Raw genomic sequence first — 26,245 nt, 5'->3', positions numbered from 1 at the left:
AGGGAAGGGGATGAGTGGAAGACAGCTTTTAACACCCCTGAGGGGCATTATGAAAATCTTGTTATGCCTTTCGGTCTGACCAATGCCCCTGCTGTCTTCCAACATTTCGTTAATGATATTTTTAGTCATCTCATCGGCAGGTTTGTAGTCATATACCTAGATGATATCTTAATTTATTCGGCTGATCTGAAAACACCTACGGACGAATAAATTATATGCGAAAATTGAAAAATGTGTCTTCGCTGTTCAGGAATTACAGTTCCTGGGATATTTATTATCTGCTTCAGGTTTCCGCATGGATCCTGGGAAGGTCCAGGCAATTTTAGATTGGGATCTTCCTGAGAACCTTAAAGCCCTACAACGGTTTTTGGGTTTCGCTAATTTCTATAGAAAGTTCATTAAAAATTATTCAGTGATCGTTAAACCCCTTACCGACATGACTAGGAAGGGGACGGATTTTTCCAAATGGTCTGACGCCGCTAAAGATGCATTTTCCTCTCTAAAGGAGAGGTTTACCTCGGCACCTGTTCTAATTCAACCTGATGTCTCCCAGCCTTTTATTGTCGAGGTAGATGCGTCAGAGGTGGGAGTGGGAGCTGTATTGTATCAGGGTCCGTCTCCTGGCAAATGGCGTCCTTGCGCTTTCTTTTCCAAAAAATTATCTTCTGCAGAGAAGAATTATGATATTGGAAATAGGGAACTGTTGGCGATTAAACTGGCGCTTGAAGAGTGGCGTCACTTCTTAGCGGGAGCAATCCACCCCGTCACGGTGATTACGGATCACAAGAACCTTCTGTACCTAGAATCGGCTAAACGTCTCACCCCTAGACAAGCTAGGTGGTCGCTATTCTTTACCAGATTTAACTTTGTAATCACCTATCGTCCTGGGGCAAAAAATACCAAGGCAGACGCATTATCTCGTAGTTTCCCTGGAGGGGGTAATGTTTGTGATCCGGTACCTATTTTACAAAGAGGAGTGGTTGTCTCTGCTGTACACTCTGTTCTAGAGGGAAAGGTGTTAGAGGCTCAGGGGGACGCCCCGGCCTCTTGCCCCTCAGAGAAATTGTTTGTACCGTTAAACCTGCATCTTGAATTATTAAAAGAACATCATAATTCGGCACTTGCTGGACACCCGGGTAGTAAAGCAACCTTGGAGCTTTTATCTCGTCGTTTTTGGTGGCCAAGGTTGCGTCAGGATGTAATGGATTTCGTGTCTACTTGTTCTACTTGTGCACGCGCGAAAGTCTCTCATACACGTCCAGCAGGGTCTTTATTGCCACTTTTCATTCCCAATAGGCCATGGACACATCTGTCTATGGATTTCATCACTGACTTACCGTTGTCGGCGGGTAAAACAGTTATCTTGGTAGTAGTAGACAGGTTTAGCAAAATGGTACACTTTATTGCGCTACCCGCACTTCCTAATGCTAAAAATCTCGCTCAGGTGTTTATCAGTGAAATCGTGAAGCTTCACGGGGTCCCTTCCGATGTGGTTTCGGATCGGGGAACCCAGTTTATTTCTAAGTTTTGGAAAGCTTTTTGTTCCCGTTTGGGGGTTCACTTGTCCTTTTCCTCAGCTTTCCATCCTCAGTCGAATGGACAGACTGAGCGTACCAACCAAAACCTAGAAACATATTTAAGGTGTTTTGTGTCTGAAAACCAAGAGTTGTGGTCATCATACTTACCGTTAGCTGAGTTTGCCATAAATAATCATTATCAGGAGTCCACTGGCAAGTCACCATTCCTTGGTGCATACGGTTTTCATCCCCAATTTTGTACCTTCAAAGAGGGGGGGTCTTCTGGGGTTCCCGAAGAGGAAAGGTTTTCTTCATCTCTTTCATCGGTATGGCAGAAGGTGCAAGTTAACTTGAAAAAGATGAGTGGTAAATATAAATGCATGGCCGATAAGAAACGGTCGCCAGGTCCGGACCTAGGAGTGAATGACTATGTGTGGTTGTCTACTAGGAATATTAAGTTGAAGGTTCCTTCTTGGAAACTGGGTCCTAGGTTCATTGGTCCCTATAAAATAGTAGCCGTCATTAACCCTGTGGCTTTTAACCTCAGTCTTTTAAGATCCATAACGTCTTCCATAAATCGTTACTCAAGAAGTATGTTCCACCTCTAGAACCATCGCCGCTGCCACCTCCTCCTGTTATAGTGGATGGTAATCTGGAGTTTCAAATAGCCAGAATTGTTGATTCTCGTCGGGTCCGCCGCTCTCTTCAGTATCTTGTGCATTGGAGGGGTTACGGTCCCGAGGAAAGAATGTGGGTTCCAGCGTCAGAGGTAAACGCCAACAGGTTAATTCAGACTTTCCATGCCTCTCATCCGGAGAGACCTGGTCCTGAGTGTCCGGAGGCCCCTCGTGAAAGGGGGGGTACTGTCACGAGGGTATCAAGAGCCACGTCTGACTCCGTTATACCCGGGGTCAGGAAGTCGCAGCGGGTGGCTGCGCGCTCTATATCTAAAGATCATGGTGTTTCTTAGTTATTGTTTTCTGTGTTTGCCTTGCTATCCTTTTTGTCTCTCTCAGGGATCCGTAGCTTCTCCTCCTCAGCTGTTTCGTGTCTGCCACTCCCTACCTCCTTATATTCTCCCCTCACACTTCTCTAGTTGCCAGTTATAGAGCTTCCTGCTTGGACATCTATACTGACCCACTGGAGTGGTTAATCCTGGTTGTTGTTCCTGTGTGCTACCCTCCGGATTCCTGTTTGGCTTATTGTTGTCTCCAGTTGTCGCCCACCTGGGAATATATGTTGAGTCTGTGTTGTCTGTCCTCCCCTTGGTGTTTTCCCTTAGAGTTAGTGGTGCGGACTAGTGTTCCCATCGCCCTGTTCACTACCTAGGGCTCAGCTCAGGGAAAGCCAGGGCTTTAGGCACGTGATCGGCGTACGGGTGAGGAACCCGTCTAGGGACGTCAGGGCAGCCAGGTGCCAGCCGCCAGGTGAGTCAGGGGTCACCATCTTCCCTCTCACTTGGGCAGGGCCTTCCTCGTTCCCTCCCTCTGTGTCACGTATGTGATAGCCACGCCGACCGTGATACATTCTCAGTAATTAAGCTGGCCAGTGAAGCTGTTGGATACCTTAAAAAGCTTGTTGGGTCGTGCAGGCAGTGAGAAGGGGGTGGAATTATTTTGTTGGGACACCACATCTCCTAATTGAGTCAAAAAAAGGCAGTAGGACTGGTTCCATGATGTCTTGGACATACTGAAGGCTGGTCAATGTTCCCTCTATGAATACCCAATAGGAACAGCCTTGGTAGCTAATGGCTCCCCACACCATGACACTTGGTGATAGTACATTTTACAGGACAACAGAAGAAGAAGGTACTGGTACTAGCTTATTTTGGAGTTAAATATGAAAATTAACTGAAAAAAACACAACCAGCATACTTTTCCTTCAGTTAGCTGTGGTCTGAGGATGTAATCAGTCTTTTCCCAAACTTTTGTTCCCGGGTAGATAAGCCACTGCTAGTGGAGTCTGGCTTCCTCCTCCTCTTCCTACTGAGAACCAGGGTGGATTTGATTTAAATCACTAGTCAGTAAGGCTTGATTTAAATCATAGTTTTCTACATAAAGACTAATTCTTGCTGGTATAACTTATAATATGCAAGTAGATGAAGATTTCTAGAATAACGACTTTTCATATTAGTTTGATTAGGTTGATTCTGCATTCATAGGTTTGTAGAAGTTAGGATTAAGGTATTTTTCTCAACTCTGTTCATGTTATAACATTTTTGCTGTGAAGAAGAGGCATGTGATCTCTGCTGAGTCAAATTCAGTTTTGAGAACTGCAAAAGTAAACCAAGCATCTGTGATAATATCTTGTAGGCAGAGAAACTGCCCAATAATCTTACAAAAACCTCTGGAAGAGCATGACATTGTGAATGGATTAATGGGATTTATTTACCAAAAAAATTACACATATAGAAACAAAGAATGTGTCGGCAGATAACGATTTGACCCATCTAGTCTTCCCAATATACTGAATACTATGAATAGCCCCTGGCCCTATCTTATATGAAGGATGGCCTTATGCCTATCCCATGCATGCTTAAACTCCTTCACTGTATTTGCAGCTACCACTTCTGCAGGAAGGCTATTCCATGCAGCCACTACTCTCTCAGTAAATAATACTTCCTGATATTACTTTTAAACCTTTGCCCCTCTAACTGTCCTTTTGTAGCAGTTTTTCTTCTTTTAAATATTCTCTCCTCCTTTACCTTGTTGATTCGCTTTATGTATTTAAAAGTTTCTATCATATCCCCTGTCTCGTCTTTCTTCCAAGCTATAAATGTTAAGGTCCTTTAATCTTTCCTGGTAAGGTTTGTCCTGCAATCCATGTACTAGTTTAGTAGATCTTCTCTGAACTCTCTCCAAAGTATCAATATCCTTCTGGAGATATGGTCTCCAGTACTGCGCACAATACTCCAAATGAGGTCTCACTAGTGCTCTGTAGAGCGGCATGAGCACCTCCCTCTTTCTACTGGTAATGCCTCTCCCTATACACCTAAGCATTCTGCTAGCATTTCCTGCTGCTCTATGACATTGTCTGCCTACCTTTAAGTCTTCTGAAATAATGACCCCTAAATCCCTTTCCTCAGATACTGAGGTTAGGACTGTATCACTGATTTTATATCCTGCTCTTGGGTTTTTTACGCCCCAGGTGCATTATCTTGCACTTATCAACATGAAATTTTAGTTGCCAGATTTTTGACCATTCTTCTAGTTTTCCTAAATCCTTTTCCATTTGGTGTATCCCTCCAGGAACATCAACCCTGTTACAAATCTTTGTGTCATCAGCAAAAAGACACTCCTTACCATCGAGGCCTTCTGCAATTTCACTGATAAAGATATTAAACAATATGGGTCCCAGAACAGATCCCTGAGGCACCCCACTGGTAACATTGGTCTGAATATACTTCATTGACTACAGCCCTCTGTTGTCTGTCCCTCAGCCACTGCCTAATCCATTCAACAATATGGGAGTCCACGTACAGCCTTATTCTACATAATTAAAAAACGTATCTTTATTTCATGATGGAATAACCCTTGGGTGGTAATATATTTTCCTCCAAAAACATTTTATATAAAAAAAAAATCATTGATTTTTATCCACCCGGCTGAGAACACATGCTTGCATGGCCCAACTGAGCAGGCATGTGTATGAGGTGATCGGGAGTGATAGCTGTTGGCTGAGCATTCGTCCGACTGCTATCCTGTGTGTATGGGTGGCCTTAGGCTGATTTCACATGACCGTTTAACTTTCCGTTCTTCTGATCCATCAGCACAACAGAAAGATGAAAAAAACAACAGATCCATTATTTTGAGCATCAGTTATTTTTAACGAGACAAAAAGTCTGTATGAAGTACTTTTTCTCCTGTCAAAAATAACTGATCTCTGGTGGAAGTGACAAAAACTGATGCTAACTGAGCATAACTGATGCTCAAAATAACGGATCTGGCAGATCATAAAAACGTAAAGCTAAACGGTTATGTGAACTGGAGTATGACTTTTATTCTGCTAGTATCAAAGCTACTGTTTTGGAAATCACAGAGACAAGGAATTTATGGACTTGGCATATACTCTATATCACTTGCCTGCTGCAGACTCTAACAGCCGGGTTGGTCCCACCCCCATCAGCGCCGTGGTGGAAGGAAGAGAGGAGGGCTCTGTGACTCAGTCACTCACTTCAGGCAGCTCCGCCTCCTCCGACACAGAAGCCGAAGCTGCAGTGCTTTATCCCCGCCAGCGCCGATGTGCCCGCCCCCAGTCTTCTCAGTGCCAGCACAGCTTCTGCTGGGTCTGTGGGCGACTGCAGATTAGAAGTGTCATTGTGGCAACTAAGAAAGCAGCAAGAAGGAGAACTTTATTGAATGTTGAGGGGCAGCAGGGCAGGGTAGTGGGATGTGTGAGTGAGAGGCACTCAGAGCACCAGAGAGACTCACTGAGGCCAGCAGCAGCCATTTTAGTCAGATTACAGCCATTCTGCAATTTTGGCTCTAATCTGACTGGAATGGCTGCTGTTGGCCTGAGTCTCTCTGCCTGCTCTGCCTCTTTTTTCACAGGTGTCCAGCCCAGCACACAGTTTGTTTGACCATCAAAATGGTGTATTACAGTCCTGATCAAAAGTTTAAGACCACTTGAAAAATGGCAAAAAATCATATTTAGCATGGCTGGATCTTAACAAGGTTCCAAGTAGAGCTTCAACATGCAACAAGAAGAAATGGGAGTGAGACAAAACATTTTTTGAGCATTCAATTTAATGAAAACAACGAATAAACTGAAACAGGCTGTTTTTCAGCTGATCAAAAGTTTAGGACCACATGCCTTTAAAAGGCGAAATCTGTGCAAAGATGTGTATTCATTGTCATTTTCTGTCAGGTAGTCACACTTTGTGATGGCAAAGGCAAAAAAACTCTCCCTTTTTTAACGTGGTCGGGTTGTTGAACTGCATAAGCAGGGTCTCTCACAGCGTGCCATCGCTGCTGAGGTGGGACGCAGTAAGACAGTCATTTGGAATTTCTTAAATGATCCTGATGGTTATGGAACAAAAAAGTCAAGTGGAAGACCCCAAAAAAATTCATCAGCACTGAGCCAGAGGATCTAATTGGCTGTCCGTCAAGACACTGGACGATCCTCGACCCAAATTAAGGCCCTTACTGGTGCTGACTGCAGCCCCATAACCATCAGACGGCATCTGAGACTGAAGGGCTTCAAAAACAAAAACGTCTTCAAAGACCTCGTCTCCTTGAACGCCACAGAACTGCTCGTTTGGACTTTGCAAGAGAGCACCAAACATGGGACATTCAAAGGTGGAAGAAAGTTTTATTCTCTGATGAGAAAAAATTTAACCTTGATGGTCCTGATGGTTTCCAACGTTACTGGCATGACAAGCAGATCCCACCTGAAATGTTTTCTACGCGCCACAGTGGAGGGGGCGCCATAATGGTCTGGGGTGCTTTTTCCTTCAGTGGAACAATGGAGCTTCAGGAAGTGCAGGGGCGTCAAACAGCCACTGGCTATGTCCAGATGTTGCAGAGAGCATTCCTTATGACTGAGGGCCCTCGTCTGTGTGGTAACGACTGGGTTTTTCAACAGGACAACGCTACAGTACACAATGCCCGCAGGACAAGGGACTTCTTCCAGGAGAATAACATCACTCTTTTGGCCCATCCTGCGTGTTATCCTGATCTAAATCCAATTAAGAACCTTTGGGGATGAATTGCAAGGGAAGTTTACAAAAATGGACAACATTTCCAGACAGTAGATGGCCTTCGTGCGGCCGTCTTCACCACTTGGAGAAATGTTCCCACTCACCTCATGGAAACGCTTGCATCAAGCATGCCGAAACAAATTTTTGAAGTGATAAACAATAACGGCGGAGCTACTCATTACTGAGTTGATGTTTGGAAGTTGGATTTCTGTTTTGGGGGGGTTAGTTTTTTTTTTTTTTTTGAGGTGTGGTCCTAAACTTTTGATAAGCTGAAAAACAGCCTGTTTCAGTTTATTTGTTGTTTTCATTAAATTGAATGCTCAAAAAATGTTTTATCTCACTCCCATTTCTTCTTGTTGCATGTTGAAGCTCTACTTGGAACCTTGTTAAGATCCAGCCATGCTAAATATGATTTTTTGCCATTTTTCAAGTGGTCTTAAACTTTTGATCAGGACTGTATATTAATTGCACATCAGTCAGTGCCGACCAGCACCCCCTAAGCCCGCCCACCCTTTAAGCCCCGCCCCAGAACCCCCCCAACCCAGCCGGTCCCTGGGAAAATTGTCTTGCATGAAACTGGTCCTTGGTGCAAAAAAGTTTGGGGACCACTGCTCTATATTATTAATCAAACCAATAGCCTGCAGCATGACAGCAATGCTATTTTAGTAGTGCTTTTTAAGAGAAAACTTAGTTTGTCAGGCCTACAGAGTTGAATCATACAGTGCCCTTTACTCAGCATGATGATGGCCTCAGAAAGAAGAAAACTTTTCTCAGGGTACCCTTCACTGTAGGAATGTGTACTGGTAATATTAATGTTCTGTTGTGACTGAAAGCTTCTTTCCAGTGTGATCTGGTAGAGTAAGACAGAATGATGATGTTTTATGAACCGTAGCAGTGTACTGTAAATCCACATGTTTTATAAGTCTAAACAGTACAGATTGGCAGCTAAAATATGGAAGTCCGTTTCAGCACAGCAGCGGTAATGGGAGTAATAGATTCCTTCAGGTAATGGCAGGTGTTGAGAGAATCAAGGGAATATTTCTAAGCATAATGAATAAAATGGCAAATCATTTCTAAATGTTAACAATAGTAGCCTGCACTAAGCCCTGGTTTCTTTCATATGATTTGTCCAGTGGTATTAGAATTTTATATGTGGCTCACAGTGGGTTAAAAATAAAAACAAAGCCATACTCGCCCTCACTGCCCACTGCTAAAATTCTAAAGCTGCTCCAGTCACTGCTGCTCTCCACTTCCTGGTCCTGGCTTGACACACAGGCAATGCCTGTGTTAAAGATGCCCTCAATCAGGGCCAATTACGTTTGCTCTACTGCTCCAAATAATCTTCATCCTAGGATTTTACATGCATGGAAGAACCCACACTGACACCAGGCAAGGGTCAAAGCAGTTCTTCTTTATTACAGGAAGTTAATAATTTTTAAGTACATCAGAGGGGGCATCCCACCTGAGGCTCGTGGCATTGTTCCATTGGCTAGAATACTCAAACAAGAAAAGAGATAACACTTGGCATCTGCACATTATACATTGTTTTACTAACTTTGGTATGCAAACTATGTAAACATCTAAGTGTAAGCGCCATATTTTAATGGCTTCACACTAACAGCAGTACAGCATACGTCATATATAACACTTCAGGGAGGAGGGTCCTCTTGGAACTTAAAGAGGACCTTTCACTACAATAAAAAATGTAAACTAAGTATACAGACATGGAGAGCGGCGCCCAGGGATCTCCCTGCACTTACTATTATCCCTGGGTGCCGCTCCGTTCTCCCGGTATAGGCTCTGGTATCTTCATATGTTCAGCTCAACTGGGTGGAGCCTGCCGGCGTCTCCTTCTCCCAGGCTATAGCGCTGGCCAATCGCAGCGCTCAGCTCATAGCCTGAGAGGAAAAAAAAGCCTCTCCAGCTATGAGCTGAGCGCTGTGATTGGCCAGCCTACAGCCTGGGAGAAGGAGACGCCGGCAGGCTCAACTGGGTGGAGCCGAACATATGAAGATACCGGAGGCTATACCAGGAGAACGGAGTGGCGCCTAGGTATAACAGTAAGTGCAGGGAGATCCCTGGGCGCCGCTCTCCATGTCTGTATAGTTAGTTTACATTTTTTATTGTAGTGAAAGGTCCTCTTTAAGTTAATAAGGCGTTAGCTGAGAGCTGTAGGATATGGGGCCATCTTACTTAATCAAGAATAATATCCACATCTCCTTCAGTCCCCCCTTTGAAACCATTTCAATTGGCCGGATGCTGTCCCTAATTTAAGTGGGTTCTACAATCTGTTTCATTGTACCTGTTGGTTGGATAGATTCCTCCGTAATGGACTTATACAATGGGAAGTCAGATTCTCACCTATCCCTAGTACAGAATATATGGGGGCGATGTTGAGTGGTGGATGCTTAGTTAGGTTTCAGTCTTCAACTTCTTGAAAATTGTGAACATAAAAACTATTAATACTGAGAATCTTTGGGCAATGCTATCAATGGATCACTGGGCTGGAAGTATTGGACTGTAACATCTTTGTTCTTCCTTTTACACAACTTTTCACAGCCCAGAAACTTATTTTTACTATCTCATTTGAAATCCATATTCTTTGAGTCAGGATCAGCAGTCACACAAGGGGGAACAACAGCACACAAGACATTTTCTTGCAATGACTGGCGTAGATCCAATTAGACTTTCCTTTGAGCTTCACTTGCTGTGGTCAACAACACTTGAAATGGACCATCAAAACAGGGCTTGAGGACTTTCCTAACGTGTCTTTTTTTACTACCACCCAATCTCCAGACACAAGTGGGTGGGTTCCTGGTACTTTATCAGGATCTGGAAGTGAAGCAAAAACTCGAGAATGTATTGTAGTCAAATGCTTGGGCAAACTGATCACATAATCTGTTAGACAACCATGTTGCATCTGGAGCTGCTGTGGGAAATACAATCCTGTCCTAGGGGCTGACCCAAAAAGGACCTTATAGGGACTAAGGCCTGTCTTATGGCTAGGGGTATACTTTACAAAAAAAAAAAGGGCTACCAGCAGGCACTCTGTCCATGGATTACCAGTCTCTCTTTTCCTTGGCTTTTTGAATCTTTAACTTTAGTGTCTCGTTCAGTTCTTTTTAAAAAAAAAATATTTCCCTACTGCTGCTTTGTGGATGGTACAAAGCATGTAAGGCCTGTTCTACACCCAAAACCTTCATCATCTCCTGCATCACTTCACCTGTGAAGTGAACACCTTTTGTCACTTTCAATTGTATCAGGTACCCCATGCCTGCATACAACTTCGGCCATAATCTTCTACCGAGTATGCTTCTGGCCATCCTGAAAACAAGTCATCACACACCAATACATACTCATACACGCCCACCTTGAGTAGTTGAATGTAGTCTGCAAGCATTGAAACAGATACAAAGGGAAAGACGTGTGTTTTTGGTGTACCTTAACCACCTTGCCCACGTTGTTCTGGGCACAAATCATACATCCTTGAGTATATCTGGCTGCTACAGTGCTGAACCGTGGCACGTACAATGTACTAAATCACACAAAGCAGTTTTTTGACTGGTGCGTCACCCCATGGGTTGCCTGTGCCATCGTGGATTTAGAGGGACCTGGGAAGGCAGAGTTTCCCTTGGAACTGTATTAGGCCTTCCTCATTTGCAGTCCCCCTTTTTTTCACCCTTTCCTCCTTCCCCGCCTGGTTCTGTAAGGTCTTAAGAACTACCAGGGAGACGGGAGGAGTTATTTCAGGGACCTGAGCTGTGTCCACTAAGGCAGGGGTCCGCCTAGGCAATTTGGCAGCCATTGTTGCCGCCTGACCTGCCTCGGCTTTTCTCTTTCTGTTTTACAGTATACTTTGTTTTTTTTACTGCCACTCAAGTTGGCGACATGAGGGCTTCCATAAGATACCTCACTGGTTCCCCATTTTGATGGGTGTACCTGAAACGTTCAGGAAGTCTTTGACTTCCATATAGGCCCATAGTCATGGGCTATACCTGGAATCAGCGTAAATGTTGGCTGCATTTTCCATCTGCATATCTGCAAGCCATCTCCAGAGCCCTTAGCTCCGCTTCTGGGGCAGACATGTGTGGTGGTAATAACTATGATTTTTTAGTGTCATGTTTAGTCACCACTGCCCAAGTACCTGCCATCCTAGCCATACCTCTGTCCATCCACAAAGAGCACATGATCTGGATTATCTAATGGCTGATTTACCATATGGTCAAATCCCGCTGTCTCTTGTGACATCATCTGCAAACAGTCATGAGTCTTTTCCTCTGGATCTGGAAGAAAAGTTTTTTAAGTGCCCTAACTCCTCCCTCTCCCCTTGCTCCAGAGTCAACAGGATGGCTGGATTCACCTTTGGACAGTAACATTGTTAGGCACCAAAATGTAACACTGCATTCTCAAATGGCGGACAACAAAAAGATTTTTGGGTTGTACTTGCATGAGTAGCAAGCACTGTCACTTTGTGGTTCAGGACTATCTCAGAGCTTTTATCACGCATGGCTTGTACAACTGCTATAGCTCTGATGCAGAAAAGGCACCTCTGGACACGGGTTAATTTGGGCTGAATAATATGCCACAGGGCGTTGTTGCTGGCCATGCAGTTGGGTGAGGACAGCTGAGGCATGGCCATTTACTTCTGTACAATACAATCTAAATGTAATAATCTGATAGGTCCAGTGCGGGGGAGCACAACATTTCCAGGTTTATGGCAAAAAAGGTATCTACCACCTCATCTGTAAGGTGGAAGGGACTAAAAGACAAACATTCATAAATAGGCTGCATCAAACTTGATCTAAGGTCTGCAATAAGGAACAAGGCCCAAAAACGTTCTCAGTGCATTCTTAATGTTTTTGGGCAAAGGGGTGTCCTATCAACATATTGAAGGAGCACCAGCTCCGGATGTAGTAAGTTCCAATCTGACAAAACTTGTGACATGACTGCAGTACACATACTGGGTGAGTTCTGGGCACCCTGCGGCAGCACCTCCCAGGTATCCTGTTTACCCTCATGTGTAAAGGCAAACAACTACCAACTGTCTGAATGTAGTGGTACTGAAAAGAAAACATTTGTCAAATCAATAATAGTGGAGTGGGTAGGGGTAGCGGGAACCTGAGCCAATAAGGTGTGTGTATTGGGCACAATTGGGCTGTTACAAACTGTGGCTTCATTGACAGCACGCAGGTCATGTACCATCTGGTACTGGGTGGTTTTGTCCTTCTCACTTTTGTTTTTCACAGGGTACAAAAGAGTGTTAGAAGGGGATACAATCTCCTTGATAACCACTTTTTCAAAAAGTCTTGGACTGTTTTAGATATGGCATCTGAATGTGCCATACTCAAGAGATACTGCATCTTCCTGGGAAATGGGGCGCCAGGTTTCATCTCCACTTCCACAGGAGGAACTGGGAGCTTGCCAACATCTGTGGGTCCCCCAACAGGGCTTCCTTCTCCTTTTCTGGGAGTACTGACATAAACATGGACCATGGAGTTTTATCACTAACGGCCAACAAACAAAGTTCCTGATCATTGAGGGCACCTGTGAGTCTCACAGTACCATCCTCCTGGTATGAGATGCAGGAATGTACTTTTACAAGCAAGTCTGCATTCAGGAGGCAACAGGGTTCAGGGCAAATCTAACACGGATGGGTTTTGTTAAAAGGGGAGGGTACTACTTTCGCATCCACTCCTATACAAGAATGGGTGTCCATAGAGATTAAGTCAGGGGAGGACATGTTTGCTGTGCTCAACTATCTTTCTGCTCCATTAACAGTCAAAAACGGGACTACTTCTTTATCACCCAGAGTGGGGGATATCATTGGGGCCAGACTTGAATCTGCTACATGCAAACATGTAGCCAATCATTGACCTTCCTGCCATTTATTGTGTTTCAAACCAGTACTAGGAAGTAGATAGCAGCAGGGATGGGAGCAGCTTCAGAACGGCGGTGGGGAGGAAGGGGTCCACAGTGAGTATGGCTTTTTTATTTTTAAGCCAATGTGAGCCATATAACATGAACAATCCAAGCAAACTGTGATACATTGTGATATGTCTAATGGATAACTTCTTTTAAAATCAATTGTTCTTAGAAATCTTTACATAAACAAATATCAGAAACTCCAAAGAAATGGCGACAGGTATCTCCTTAATATGTAAGTTTAGATACCTTAGTAAATGGTATATATCACCTTTGTATATAGATAACACCTTTGTATGTAGATAACACAGGATCCTCCATTCACAAGAGATGATTAGCAAAGCTTATCTGCTCTTTGTTTTTAAAATTGCCTCTGCACAGGTCACAGAGCATGCCTAAAAGTCAGTGTCCTCTCCTGACCATTGTGTCTATGGACCATGTGGCTGCTATAAAGCAATTCTTTAAATGCTTTCTAAATTCTCATACAAGATGGCCACCCCCATAATCATGTTCAGAGAATAGAATAAAAAAAATCTGTAATAAGAATATAGAGAGATTAGAAAAAAAGGGATATGTTTTGCAATCGGGTAATAACTGGCAGAAAAAAAAGGTGACATTCCCTTTAAATTGATTATTTTAATTTTTTATATATGTACACAGGAATGATGTACATTGTACAGCTGAAGTTGATGGCCATTTGATTTGTGTTTGCCTCTTTTTTACATTTTATTTTAGGACCAATATGAGAAATCCAGCATGAGCAGTAGCAGCAGTAGCAGTGGAATAGCAAGCTGCAAGAGTGACATTTCAGAGAGCGCTTTCAGACCCATGGGGATATTGCAACCAAACAAGAGTGATAAAGGTTCTGATGTTTTTCTCCCGGACCATAGCTACTCCATAGACAACCATGGCAAAGGTATTTTTTTTCATCTTGGTCAAGTGATGGCTGGTATGAAAGAACAAATCTATTGAGATAGAAATTAGGAAGTGAAATGAATAGAAGGTCAAGGGTTAGTCTGTTGATCCCAGGCTTTCCTTTAGGTGAATGAGATGGCTACAGAGTATTATTCTTAAAGGTGCCACTTAGATCTGCTACTCAATGCACAGGATCATTGGTTAGAATTAAAAATTACTGTATTTTTCGCCCTATAAGACACACCTGCCGATAAGGTTTTAAAGGAGAAAAATACGGAAAAAATGTTTTTCATCAGACCTTAGATGAGACCTTCATTGTTAACCAGACCTTAGCTCAGAGCCCCAATCAGCCCTTAGATCAGACCCCCAATTTTAATCAGACCTCATCTGAGCTCCAATCAGACCCCCAATGTTAATAAGACCCCCAATCAGACCCGAGCACAGACACCCAATGTTAATAAGATCTGCATTAAGACCTCAAAATTAGACCCCCATATTAATAAGACCCCAATGAGACCTTAGATCAGACCCCCAAGTTAATCAAACCTCACTGACATCCCCCCCCCCCCCACTTTGGAGCATCTTATAGGGTGAAAAATACGTTACATACAAAACATTTAGATTGTTTTAGACTCCATTGCAAACCCGTATATACAGTTCAATAATATCTACCAGAAGAACTCTTAAGACTACATTTCCCCTTACAATGACTATATTAGTCTTTAAAAGATCTTTATTAGATGCTGTTCACACTTGCATTAAAATACCACCTGGTATTTGAATGGAAAGCACTGATGTGACGATACACAAAATCCATCGTATGTGTCTGAGCTGCTCCACAGCAGGAGGGCCTGTTTAACTTCTGAATTTTCATCATCCGCTACCAGCAGCAGCATAACTTTGCAGATGATCAGGTTGAAATAGTTGTAAACTAGTGGTGCAGAGAGTAGTGACTACGTGCAGGGGCGGACTGAGAACTTAAAGTAGCCCAGGAAGAAAACCTAGACATGTCCCCTAAGTTGTAGGTGGGTCCAAATTGACAATAGGGGGAGCAAAACAAGTAGGCAGGGACAACAGAAGTAGGTGATGCCAGGAATACCTTAGTGCAACACAAAATACCGCCCCAGCAGAACCAAATACCAAAATGCAGCAAAAAATACTGCCTTAGCAGAGCAAAATACCACAGTGCAGCACAAAATACTGCCCCAGCAAAACCAAATACTGCAGTGCAGCACAAAATACTGCCCCAGCAGAACCAAATACTGCAGTGCAGCACAAAATACTGCTGCCCCTGCTGCAGTGTTCAGCTGTATCATTGTCCTGAGGACGACAATACAGTGGAATTCAGGAGGACACCTTCAGCCGCCAGCCAGATGCATAGGTACCTGATGCTTCTACCATTAATTGATTAATGCTGAGAGGATCAGATGTACCCGTTAGGAGGGCTTGGGTGGCCCCCTGGGTATCAGTCTACTGGGAGATTTCCCTGTATGGTCTATGGACAGTCGGGCCCTTTATTAAGTGTGTTTAACAACCTGTCATATACTATACTCCTGTAGTGCTATGGTACTAAAACTATTACTACTTTATTGCTACCTTAGGTAACACTGTACAAAATTTGAAATACGTGACTTCTTAAAAAAAAAAATCACAACAGTTCTCTATGACTTGTGCCTACTATTGCAGTGTAGTTCCATTGAATTGAAGGAGACTGAGATGCAGTAAAACAAACAGGCGGTGGACATGTTTGGTACAGTTTTTGAACAAAAGCAGCCATGTTTTTCTTATCCTTGACATCCCCTTTATCTCCATCAAGATACATTTTGGTGTATGAAAGTCTACAGGAAGTATTGGGTATGCAGATTTTTGCACTTCCAAGGGAAAGCCAGCTGTAAGTGCCACCTAGTGGAGGCAGCTAACATATAGTCAGTGTCCAACTTTTAAACTGGCCATGCAACAAGGAAAAAGATTATCCAGATTGGTTCATGTCCAAAAGAAAGAAAGAGTTCTGTGTAGTTCCACTTATTGCAGACTACTAAAGACAGTCACTCACAAATTATATTGTAACAGAATCTTCAAAAACATCTTTAAGGTCATCATCACATACTTCATAACTAATTTGGACCATCTAAACAAATATGTTCCATGACCGCAAACAACCAAAATCTATTTTTTAACATCCTACCGTATATCTGCTACAGCCTGAAAGACTATTTTACAACATAAGATTGACTTCCATTCCTTGACCCAGCAAATTCTGAATGAAATAGAGGAACTATTGCAGCATGAAAGTCTAGCTAAAAGCTCCTTTGCACTCTAGAGTACTTTTTATTTGAGTTTAGTTAGTTTTCTGCTCCACCACATTTATTTTACAAGATCTACCCAGTAACTAGGACATATGACTGGAATAAAAGAAAACAATTTTCTATCCATTTCATAGAAACCACTAAAAGGTATTGAAAGCCAGTGCACCTGATCCTCCTCTACACTGACATCTTCTGTTGGGGAAGAGCCAGAAGCTCCCCATACTCGTTAGATTGTCATCCAGTTCGGCCAACAATAGTCTAATGTGTATGGGGCCTTTACTGACCAGTTGTTTTCACCAAGGAAAGCTGTTGGAAACTACACATTTCCTTTCCTGCAACAATTTTGTATTGTCTAAATTTTTATAGGACAGTACAGTATTTGCCCTTGATCAGCAACAAAAACTTTACAACACAAATGTTTTTGGAAATTTTATAGCAAATTCTAGTCATTTTTATTTTGGTGTTATTTTATCATTTGAAAATTCTTATTTAGATGCATTTTATTTTTGAAAAGTGCATACTACATTTAATCAAAAGGCATTTTAAATATAGTCCTGAAATTCTCATCACCTTATCTATTTTAACTTCTATTGGTTGTCAGTAGCATCTTTAAAGCACTCTTTATTACTTAGATTTATTCTGGTAGGTTACAGTGGAGCGATCATTACTAAAGCAGGTTGAGTCGTCTGATACATTGGTGAAATATTTCTCGGATATGCCACCAATATCAGGTAGGTCTGGGTCCCAACCCTGGAACCCACACCTACCTCCAGAATACGTCCCCCAAAGTGAATGAGAGCACACCGTGCATGCACAGCCACCTTTCCATTCACCTCTATTGGACTGACGGAAATAGCTGAGCCAGTGCTTGGCTATTTTTGAAACTCTTATAGAAGTGAATGAAGGGTGGCTATGGTTTTGCTGTGCGCTCATATTTACTTTGAGGGCAAATTCTGGAGATAGGAGCAGGTGGGACCTACACCCAGTCCTGAGACGAGCTAATTTGGTGCCCTAGGCGGAGATGGCAAATTGCTCCACCCTCACTGAATCAATTGAAAGAGACATTACATTCTAATAAAGAGACACATTTCAAAAGAAATAGTAAAGAGCAGATCCAGTGACTTTAGCGGTGAAGTCTCCACGAATTTGAGTTCACTTTTCTTTCTTCTCCATTTGGTCCAGACGATCATGGGCAGACACCTTTTAGTCAGGGGTGTGCAGCCCCCTCTGCCACATAAGAAGACACCATTATTACTACATGGCACATAGTATATGGGGACTGTTACAGATTTTGCAAATCAGACCCCATATTCATACAGTCCCTAGATCAGCCCTCAAATTTATACAGGCCACTGTCATCCTGCTGCTACTCCCAATACTGTGCCTGATGTTCTCCCCCGTGTCTTCAAACACTACACTGTCAAAAATAACAGTACCATACAGATAGTGCCCCCATAGTAATAGTGCCGCCAACAGTGATAATACTCCCCAAGAGTGCCGCATTCAAAGCAATGCCCTCCATATTGTGCCCAATAATAATAATGCCCCTACAGTACTCCCCGTAGTATAATACAATCATTGTGTCCCCATTATTTATAAATATCCTCCTGCAGTGTCCCCTGTAGTTCTAATGGCTCCTGTAGTTATAACTCCCCTGTAGTGCATATATATATATATATATACAGTACAGACCAAAAGTTTGGACACACCTTCTCATTCAAAGAGTTTTCTTTATTTTCATGACTATGAAGGCATCAAAACTATGAATTAACACATGTGGACCGCAGAGTGAAGGCAAAAGGGCCAACAAGTGCTAGGCATCTCTGGGAACTCCTTCAAGACTGTTGGAAGACAATTTCAGGGGACTACCTCTTGAAGCTCATCAAGAGAATGCCAAGAGTGTGCAAAGCAGTTATCAAAGCAAAAGGTGGCTACTTTGAAGAACCTAGAATATGACATATTTTCAGTTGTTTTCACACTTGTTTGTTATGTATATAATTCCACATGTGTTAATTCATCGTTTTGATGCCTTCAGTGTGAATCTACAATTTTCATAGTCATGAAAATAAAGAAAACTCTTTGAATGAGAAGGTGTGTCCAAACTTTTAGTCTGTACTGTGTGTGTGTGTGTGTGTGTGTGTATATATATATATATATATATATATATATATATACACAAAGAAAAGGCTGGCAGCACCGACAATGAATCAAAATAAAGAAAAATGGGTGCATGGGCTAATAGCTCAATTGTATAAATAGAAAAATGGACAGCACTCCAAAGGCTATAAAACAATGAAAAAGTTTATTCACCCATGTGGAACAATACAACAGCAGCGACGTTTCGGCTCATCCATAGAGCCTTTCTCAAGCCTATGGATGAGCCGAAACGTCGCTGCTGCTGTATTGTTCCACATGGGTGAATAAACGTTTTCATTGTTTTATAGCCTTTGGAGTGCTGTCCATTTTTTTATATATATATATATATATATATATATATATATATATATAATGCTCCCCCATAGTTCCAATGTATAATGCCACTCAGCCCCCATAGTTCCATTATATATATAATGCCCCCCTGTAGTGCCAGTAGATAATGCTCCTCCATGCCCCTCTGTAGTGCCAGTATATATAATGCCTCCCTATAGTGCCAGTATATAATAATCATGGCTGGTGGTGATAATAATGTGACTCGTGTGTCATCGTCCCCCCTCCACTCCTACGGGTGGATGGACTTACAGAAACTCCTGAGTTACAGAAACACTGTAGCTTGCTGTGCTACACTACTGCCATTCACTGCTGTAGGACTTAATAGAAACAGTGGAGTGCCAGTTGCTCGGCCATTTTCTTAACTCCACCTCCCTGGCCGGCGCTTACTGTGGTTATTTCAACCTTGGCCATGAAAGGCTAAGATGGGACAACCCCTTTAACTTTTATTAATTGCATACATTTCTATATTGATTTTGTTTTACTCTGCACTTTGTCTTTTTTTGTCAGATATTTTTTCAGAACTTGAAGATGAACTGGACACATCTAAAAATTCAAGCTGCTCTAACTATTTTAAAGGGCCAACTACGGGTATGAATGAGTTGTGTAATACATGAGATAGTTATTGAAGGTTTCACTTTTAATGTAACGTATCGAGCAACCACATTTCTGCTGTTTCTTTAATACAGTTCCCGACACTAGTTGTCAAACATTTATTGTAGATCCTACCTTGCTCACAACTGAAGGCCAAATCTAAAATTTCCCTTCATTAAAAATAACACAGTATCTCGCTGGTTAGAATTGGAGTCCTGGATTAGAAGCTGAAAAGGGCAACATTTGCATGGAATTTGTACGTTCTTAACGTGTTTCAATGGGTTTCCTCTAGGTGCTCCAGTGAGGACAGCATAAAATTGATGATTATAAAAATAGATAGGCACTCAACCATCTGGGGTCATCCTAAAAACTCACGTTTATTAACATATGAATCCAGGACTGACCTAATATAAAATGTATATAACACAAAAATCAAAATATAAATAATAAAAAACGCAATTTACAAATCCACCTTAAATTGCGTTTTTTATTATTTATATTTTGTATTTAGATTTTTGTGTTATATACGTTTTATACTAGGTCACTACGTTTTTATGATGACCCCTGAAGGTTGAGTGCCTATCTATTTTTATAATACTATTTTTTATAGTGACTAGGAGCGTTGTCACGATAAGAGCACCATATCCCTCTCAATAGAGAGTAGAGCCACCTTTTTTCTTACATAACATTAAATTGATGACATCTTCTATGAGGTACTGTATTCCAGTAGTCTGTTCCGGCTGAGGAGCAGACTTCCGGAATTGCCGTATCTGATATAGCGGGACACCAGTGGGGCCTGCTATATCCCTATTCACTTTAATGGGATCTGTTGGGTTTCTGGCAAGAATTTCCTTTTTCTCCTCGGAAAAAAGCGATGCGTGACCTAAGGTGGTCAAAGTTTCCTACAGCTAAGAAAGTTTGCAGAAATTAGGGGAAAAGTGTTAGATCATACCGAGGTAGAGCAGGTGGAAAAGAAGGGGCATCCTGTGCCAGGCAACAAACAAAGCAAACAAAATGCCACATCACAGAACATAAATGAGCTTGCTAAGTTTGGCTGCAATGTCAAAGATATCATACACGTGTCCACAGGCAGATTTTAAACAAGGTGCAAAGAATTTTTCGCTAATTTATTCAAAAAGTCTTCCAACTACTTAGACACTGATGTGAAAGCAAAATTCTTCCCCAAATAAGATCTACACAGAACAATGTGCAAATCAAAAGGTTTCTAAAGCTGAAACAGCATGGGGCCAATTATTCAAACGGAAACATTAGAACACAATCATACATTCCAATTTATCAGCTTTGACTGTGTAATTAGAGTTAGAGTAATTGGGAAGCGGCTGCTTTTAAAAATGTATGTATCGGGAACGTCTCACTCTGCCACATGATGTAGAATCTTATTTTGCAGTGATAAGTCTTTTTTTAAATGGCTCGTGGTTACAGCTGCACAGGTCTTCTGGCTTCTCATGCTCACAAGTCTCTCTAACCGGTTCTATATACATGCTCCCTGGATCTTGGTATTTTCCTATGCTGAAAGGGAGTCACATGCTAAATTATTATTTACATATGGTCATTTAGACCAAAAAAGGCTTCTATTACATGTGCCTATTAACTACTCAAATAAAATGTAACTTTTATTATGTCTTGCACATCTATTGACTCTCAGCTGTGTCATTTGGTTTCTTCTCAGTAATTTTTGCAACACTGTTACCGTCACAGTGTGATGTAGCAATTTCAGGGATATGATAAGCTGTTTAACAAACTTGCTACTATCATTCCTTAGGCTACTTTCACACTGGCGTTTTGGCTTTCCGTTTGTGAGATCCATTCAGGGCTCTTACAAGCGGTCCAAAACGGATCAGTTTGGCCCTAACTCCTTCTGAATGGAAAAGGATCTGCTCAGAATGCATCAATTTGCTTCTGTTTAGTCTCCATTCCGCTCTGGAGGCGGACACCAAAACGCTGCATGCCGCGTTTTGCTGTCCTCTTGACGAAACTGAGCCAAACGTGTATGACACAATCTGACATAATAGAAAACGGATCCGTCCCCCATTGACTTTCAATGGAGTTCATGACGGATCTGTCTTGGCTATGTTGCAGATAATACAAACGGATCCATTCATGACGGATGCATGCGGTTGTATTATCGTAACGGATCAGTTTTTGCAGATCCATGACAGATCCGCGCAAAACGCAAGTGTGAAAGTAGCCTTACTCTGTCCCTGCGCTACTTTTGTACATTCTTTCTGATTCTATCCCTGATACTTAGTGCACACGCTGTCTAAAAACAAATCAAGCACTGCCCCCCGACATGTTTTGCCAGCTGATCTGGCGTCTTCAGGGGATTCGGACAGAACGTGCTTTGAGGCGGTGGGGATGATCTTTTAAATCCTCTGTCTTGACCTCATTTCATTGTACATCCCAACCCTTTTCATAGTGTTGTTATTTAGAACTGTTAAGTGAGTAATGGGAGCGCTGATTGTAGCGCTCTCGTCTCACTCCTCCTGAGTGATGTACCGCTGTCCGCTTTTGCAAACATTTCCTCCCACTGGTATATTGCGCATGATCCCGCACTTATACCTCGTGCCATATTCGGATGAATTATGCCCATGTTAGAGGACTTTTAGTTTTTCCCCCCTCCATCGGTATGTTTGACATGGTCTCTGCTTTGCCATTAGTGCTTGGAGGCCACTTTTATGCATGTCTTTAGACGTTGTCACTTCTTTAGAGGGACATAGGATTTATCGATTATTCATTATTATTAGTAGCGGGGATCATACATGTTTAGAATGAGCTTTCCGAATATATATAGAAACTCTTACTTGTTATCAAATTAGAGCTCCATATACTTTTAAAATAGGAAGACTTGATGTATATTTTAACGGTAAATATTATTTACAGATCACTGGTGTCAGGTGTCGGGGGTCCAAGGCAGATCTACGGGTCGTCAGGGAACCGGTTTACAGGTAAAACAGACCAAGGATACAGACGTACGCACAGGTGCACTACACGGAACAGCGGGTGTGGACCCACTGTTCCACTGACTGGCAATACTCTGGAGGGGCATGACTAAGCAACACCTGCTATTCAATAGAGCCTCAGATGATGAGGATAGCCTTGGGCCGAAGGTAGTTGCCAGGGGCTACTCCAGAGCATAAACCAAGTCAGTGGCAGCTGATCCAGACAGACCAGGAGGTACCTGAATTAGGTACCGACAGGAAGCATAAACAGAAGGCACAGATAGAGACGTAACCAGGAGCAACGGAATACACGGATAACCACAGAACAGAGATACAAGGTGCAGAACAGGCCTGAACAGAGACAGAAGCAGTTACCTGCGCTTCAAGCAGTAGAAGCTAAGCGGCCCCAGGCAGAGCTGCACAGAACAGAGAATGGGTAATCCCCCTCCGGGGACCACAGGAACCCTCTTCCGAAGGCAGGACTCAGGACAGACTGACAAAGGCTGACCCCTGACCACAGCTCACAGATCTAAATAGCTGGGTAACAAGGCACCTGGGAAGCCACACCTAGGCACAACAGACAGGGAGAGTTAACCCCATCCAAACTAGAGCACAGAACAACAGGATACACAGAAATAGAACCGGGCATTGCCCCTGGCAACCGGCCTACACGGAGACACCCACAACCAGTACGCCAGAGCACAACCAACCTGGCACCATAGACAAACATTATAGATAAAATTTGTTGATGTACTAAATACGGTAATAATCAGATAGGTTTGAGATTTACTGCAGAAATGCATAACAAAAAGCATGAATTTTTTTGGACCTGAGGATTTACCTTGAGCCTGACGGGAGTGTAAACACAGAAGTATACAGGAAAACTACATCTACCAATAACCTTCTTCACTGGGAAAGCTACCATCCACTGGCTCTTAAGAGGCATCCCAGTAGGCCAATACCTACAGGCAAGACGTAATTGCTCAACAGATGATAGCTTTGAGCAAGAAAGCAAATTTCTATATCATAGATTCAGGGCAAGGGGCTATCCAAAGAAAGTCCCCTGAAAAGTGTATAAGAGAGCAAAAAATACGGAAGGAACTGTATTGTTAACAGACAATAAACAAATCACATATAATGAAGACTCAAAAAAAAAATACGCTGTATTGGAACGTATGATGTACAACATGAGAGGGTTTGAAATATCTTGAGACGACATTGGCATATCTTGATGATGGATGAAGAACTGAGAGAAGTCATCTCTCCCAATCCAATGGGGGAATAATTTAAAAGAAAATTTGGTACACAGCCATTTTCAATTAGACCGAAAAGAACATAAAAATACATGGCTATCCACAATAGGATAATTTTCATGCGGAGACTGTACATTTTGTGAAAAAATTGTACCAAGGAGAGAATTCACTAACCCAGTTGACAATAAAAAATATGAAATCGGAGAATACATCAATTGCAAATCTACAGGTGTAGTTTATGCAATTCAATTTACATGTCCAAAATTATATATAGGGAAAACAATACAAGAATTAAGAAGACGAATATCCAAACATTTCAACTGTATCAATACTGAATCGGATACAGCTCTGTCTAGACATATTCAAGATAAACATAAAGGAGATACGAGAAATCTCAAATTTTGGGGACTTAGGAGAGTAAAATTAGACCCAAGGCGAGGGGACATAGACAAAAAATTACAACAGGAAGAAACTAAATGGATATATCGACTCAAAAGTCTTACTCCCCTAGGACTAAATGAGGGATTCATGTATGTGTCCTTTCTCTGACAGTCCGTGTTCTCTACAATATTATGATGACAAATTAACGAAAAGTGAATAGTTAGATTTGACTAAAAAGAAAAATAACAGAAAAATGAGGGGCTTCTTCAGCTGATAATATAAAAAAATAGAGAGCTTCCTTGAAACCCTCCTATTTGGAATGATAAATATTTATAATTATTATTACCTATATTACAATAAACAAGAATATGCATTAATCAAGCATTTTTAAAGAATATATATATTTTTTATTACTGATTTAATAAATTAATTTGGATGCAAATATACTGTGAGCCAGCGCATTTTATTATTTGATTATATTACAATATTATAGTGAAATTATTTGATTATATTACAATAAATATTGGGATCGTTATCAACCAGTTAATAAAAATATAACAATAACTTATGGAGAAAAGTGAATCAGAATGAGAAATAAAACATAGGATAAATATTGGAAGTATTATAATAAATTATGGTACATGATCTGATAATTAATAATACTATCTATGGTCTATAAAAGTACAAAAGGTCAACATGATTGTAAACAATATTTCCATGATTGAAAGAGAAAAAATGAGAGATACACAAGATACACAAATCAAATATAAAAATGGGTTATTTAAAATAATGGTTAATTGACATGTTCACATCAAAAGATGGACATTCATAATATAAGATAAAAATAACTACTCTTGGAAATGCAAAAGAAAAAAGAAAAAAAAGAGAGAGATTAAAAACAATAAGAAGTTCATCTATTAAAATATATGTATCCAAAGTGTACATATAATTCATGTAAACATAATTTTAATTAATGAAAATATATGAATACATCAAGTCTTCCTATGTTAGACATATATAGATCTCTAATTTGATAACAACTAAGAGTTCCTATATATATTCGGAAAGCTCATTCTATACATGTATGATCCCCGCTACTACTAATAATGAATAATTGATAAATCATATGTCTCTTGTAGGGATTTGCTCTGGTAGGCAGGGTAAGTGGACGCAATACAGAGGCAAGACCACGGTTGAAAAGTTAAAGTTCAGTGTTTGTTCACACAAAAAGGCAGAAAAGAAAAACAATACTTTGCAGGGTCCTGGTGTTAATTCACACAACAAGAGTCCACAGAACAAAACATGTCACCTGGCAGTCAACAGCAGGCTTTAGGGCGCCTGACTCCCACCAGGCGGCTCTCAGCCTTGCAGCATGGTGGAACTCCTCAGCTCTCAAACACAGAGCTTCCACATCTCCACTATCACTTGGAGGAACATACCACACCAGCTGAGCTGCTGGCTGGGTTTTTAAATCCCAGCCCAAAACCTGGCCTGGAACGTGGGGAACAGCCACCCACCCTGCTCTTTGGCTGCTCCCAATAACAACCGGCCCGGATTGGCTTTACAAACAAACTAAGTAAAAACAGTGTCAGCAAGCACTAGCTGCTGCTGACACACAAAATTACCGGTTCCTATCTCACCGAGGCCAGGAACCTCGGTGACACGTACCTTCCGTCAATGACGGACCCTTGCGCCTTCCTACACTCTCTAAAAAAGTGACTAAAGTCTAAAGACATGCGTACAAGTGGTCTCCAAGCAATAATGGTAAAGCAGAGACCATGTCAAACACGATGACAAAGAAAACGCAAAGTCCTCTGGCATGCGCATGATACATCCAAACATGGCGCGAGGTAAAAGTGCGGGATCATGTGCAATATACCAGTGGGAGAAAGGGTTTGCAGAAGCGAAGCGGTACATCACTCAGGAGTGAGGAGTGAAACGAGAGCGCTACACTTAACAGGTCTATATAACAACACTATAAAAAGGGTTGGGATGTACAATTAAATGAGGTTAAGACAAAGGATTTAAAGGATCATCCCCGCCCCCTCAAAGCACGTTCTGCCCGAATCCCCTGAAGACGCCAGATCAGCTGGCGAAACATGTCGATGGGCAGTGCTTGATATGTTTTTAGACAGCGTGTGCACTAGGTTCCAGGGATAGAATCAGAAAGGATGTACAAAAGTAGTGCAGGGACAGAGTAAGGAATGATAGT

At 41.9% G+C, this 26,245-nt stretch overlaps 1 protein-coding gene across 3 annotated transcripts in view; it reads left to right on the top strand.

The window, feature by feature from the left end:
* Positions 1-26,245, top strand: part of NEK10 (NIMA related kinase 10) — a 266,495-nt gene that overhangs the window by 196,290 nt on the left and 43,960 nt on the right. For 2 of the 3 annotated variants that reach the window (XM_040432101.1, XM_040432100.1), the window contains exon 24: positions 13,873-14,053. In XM_040432101.1, coding sequence (XP_040288035.1) covers positions 13,873-14,053 — 181 coding nt within the window. Of the gene's footprint in view, positions 1-13,872; positions 14,054-19,355; positions 19,437-26,245 lie in introns of all 3 variants that reach the window. The other variant, XM_040432102.1, reaches the window with a different exon arrangement.

Source organism: Bufo bufo, chromosome 5 (assembly GCF_905171765.1).
Source record: "Bufo bufo chromosome 5, aBufBuf1.1, whole genome shotgun sequence".
NCBI classification, from domain to species: Eukaryota; Metazoa; Chordata; class Amphibia; order Anura; family Bufonidae; genus Bufo; species Bufo bufo.
Note: the sequence above shows the minus strand (reverse complement) of the source record. Positions and strands in the feature narration are given on the sequence as shown.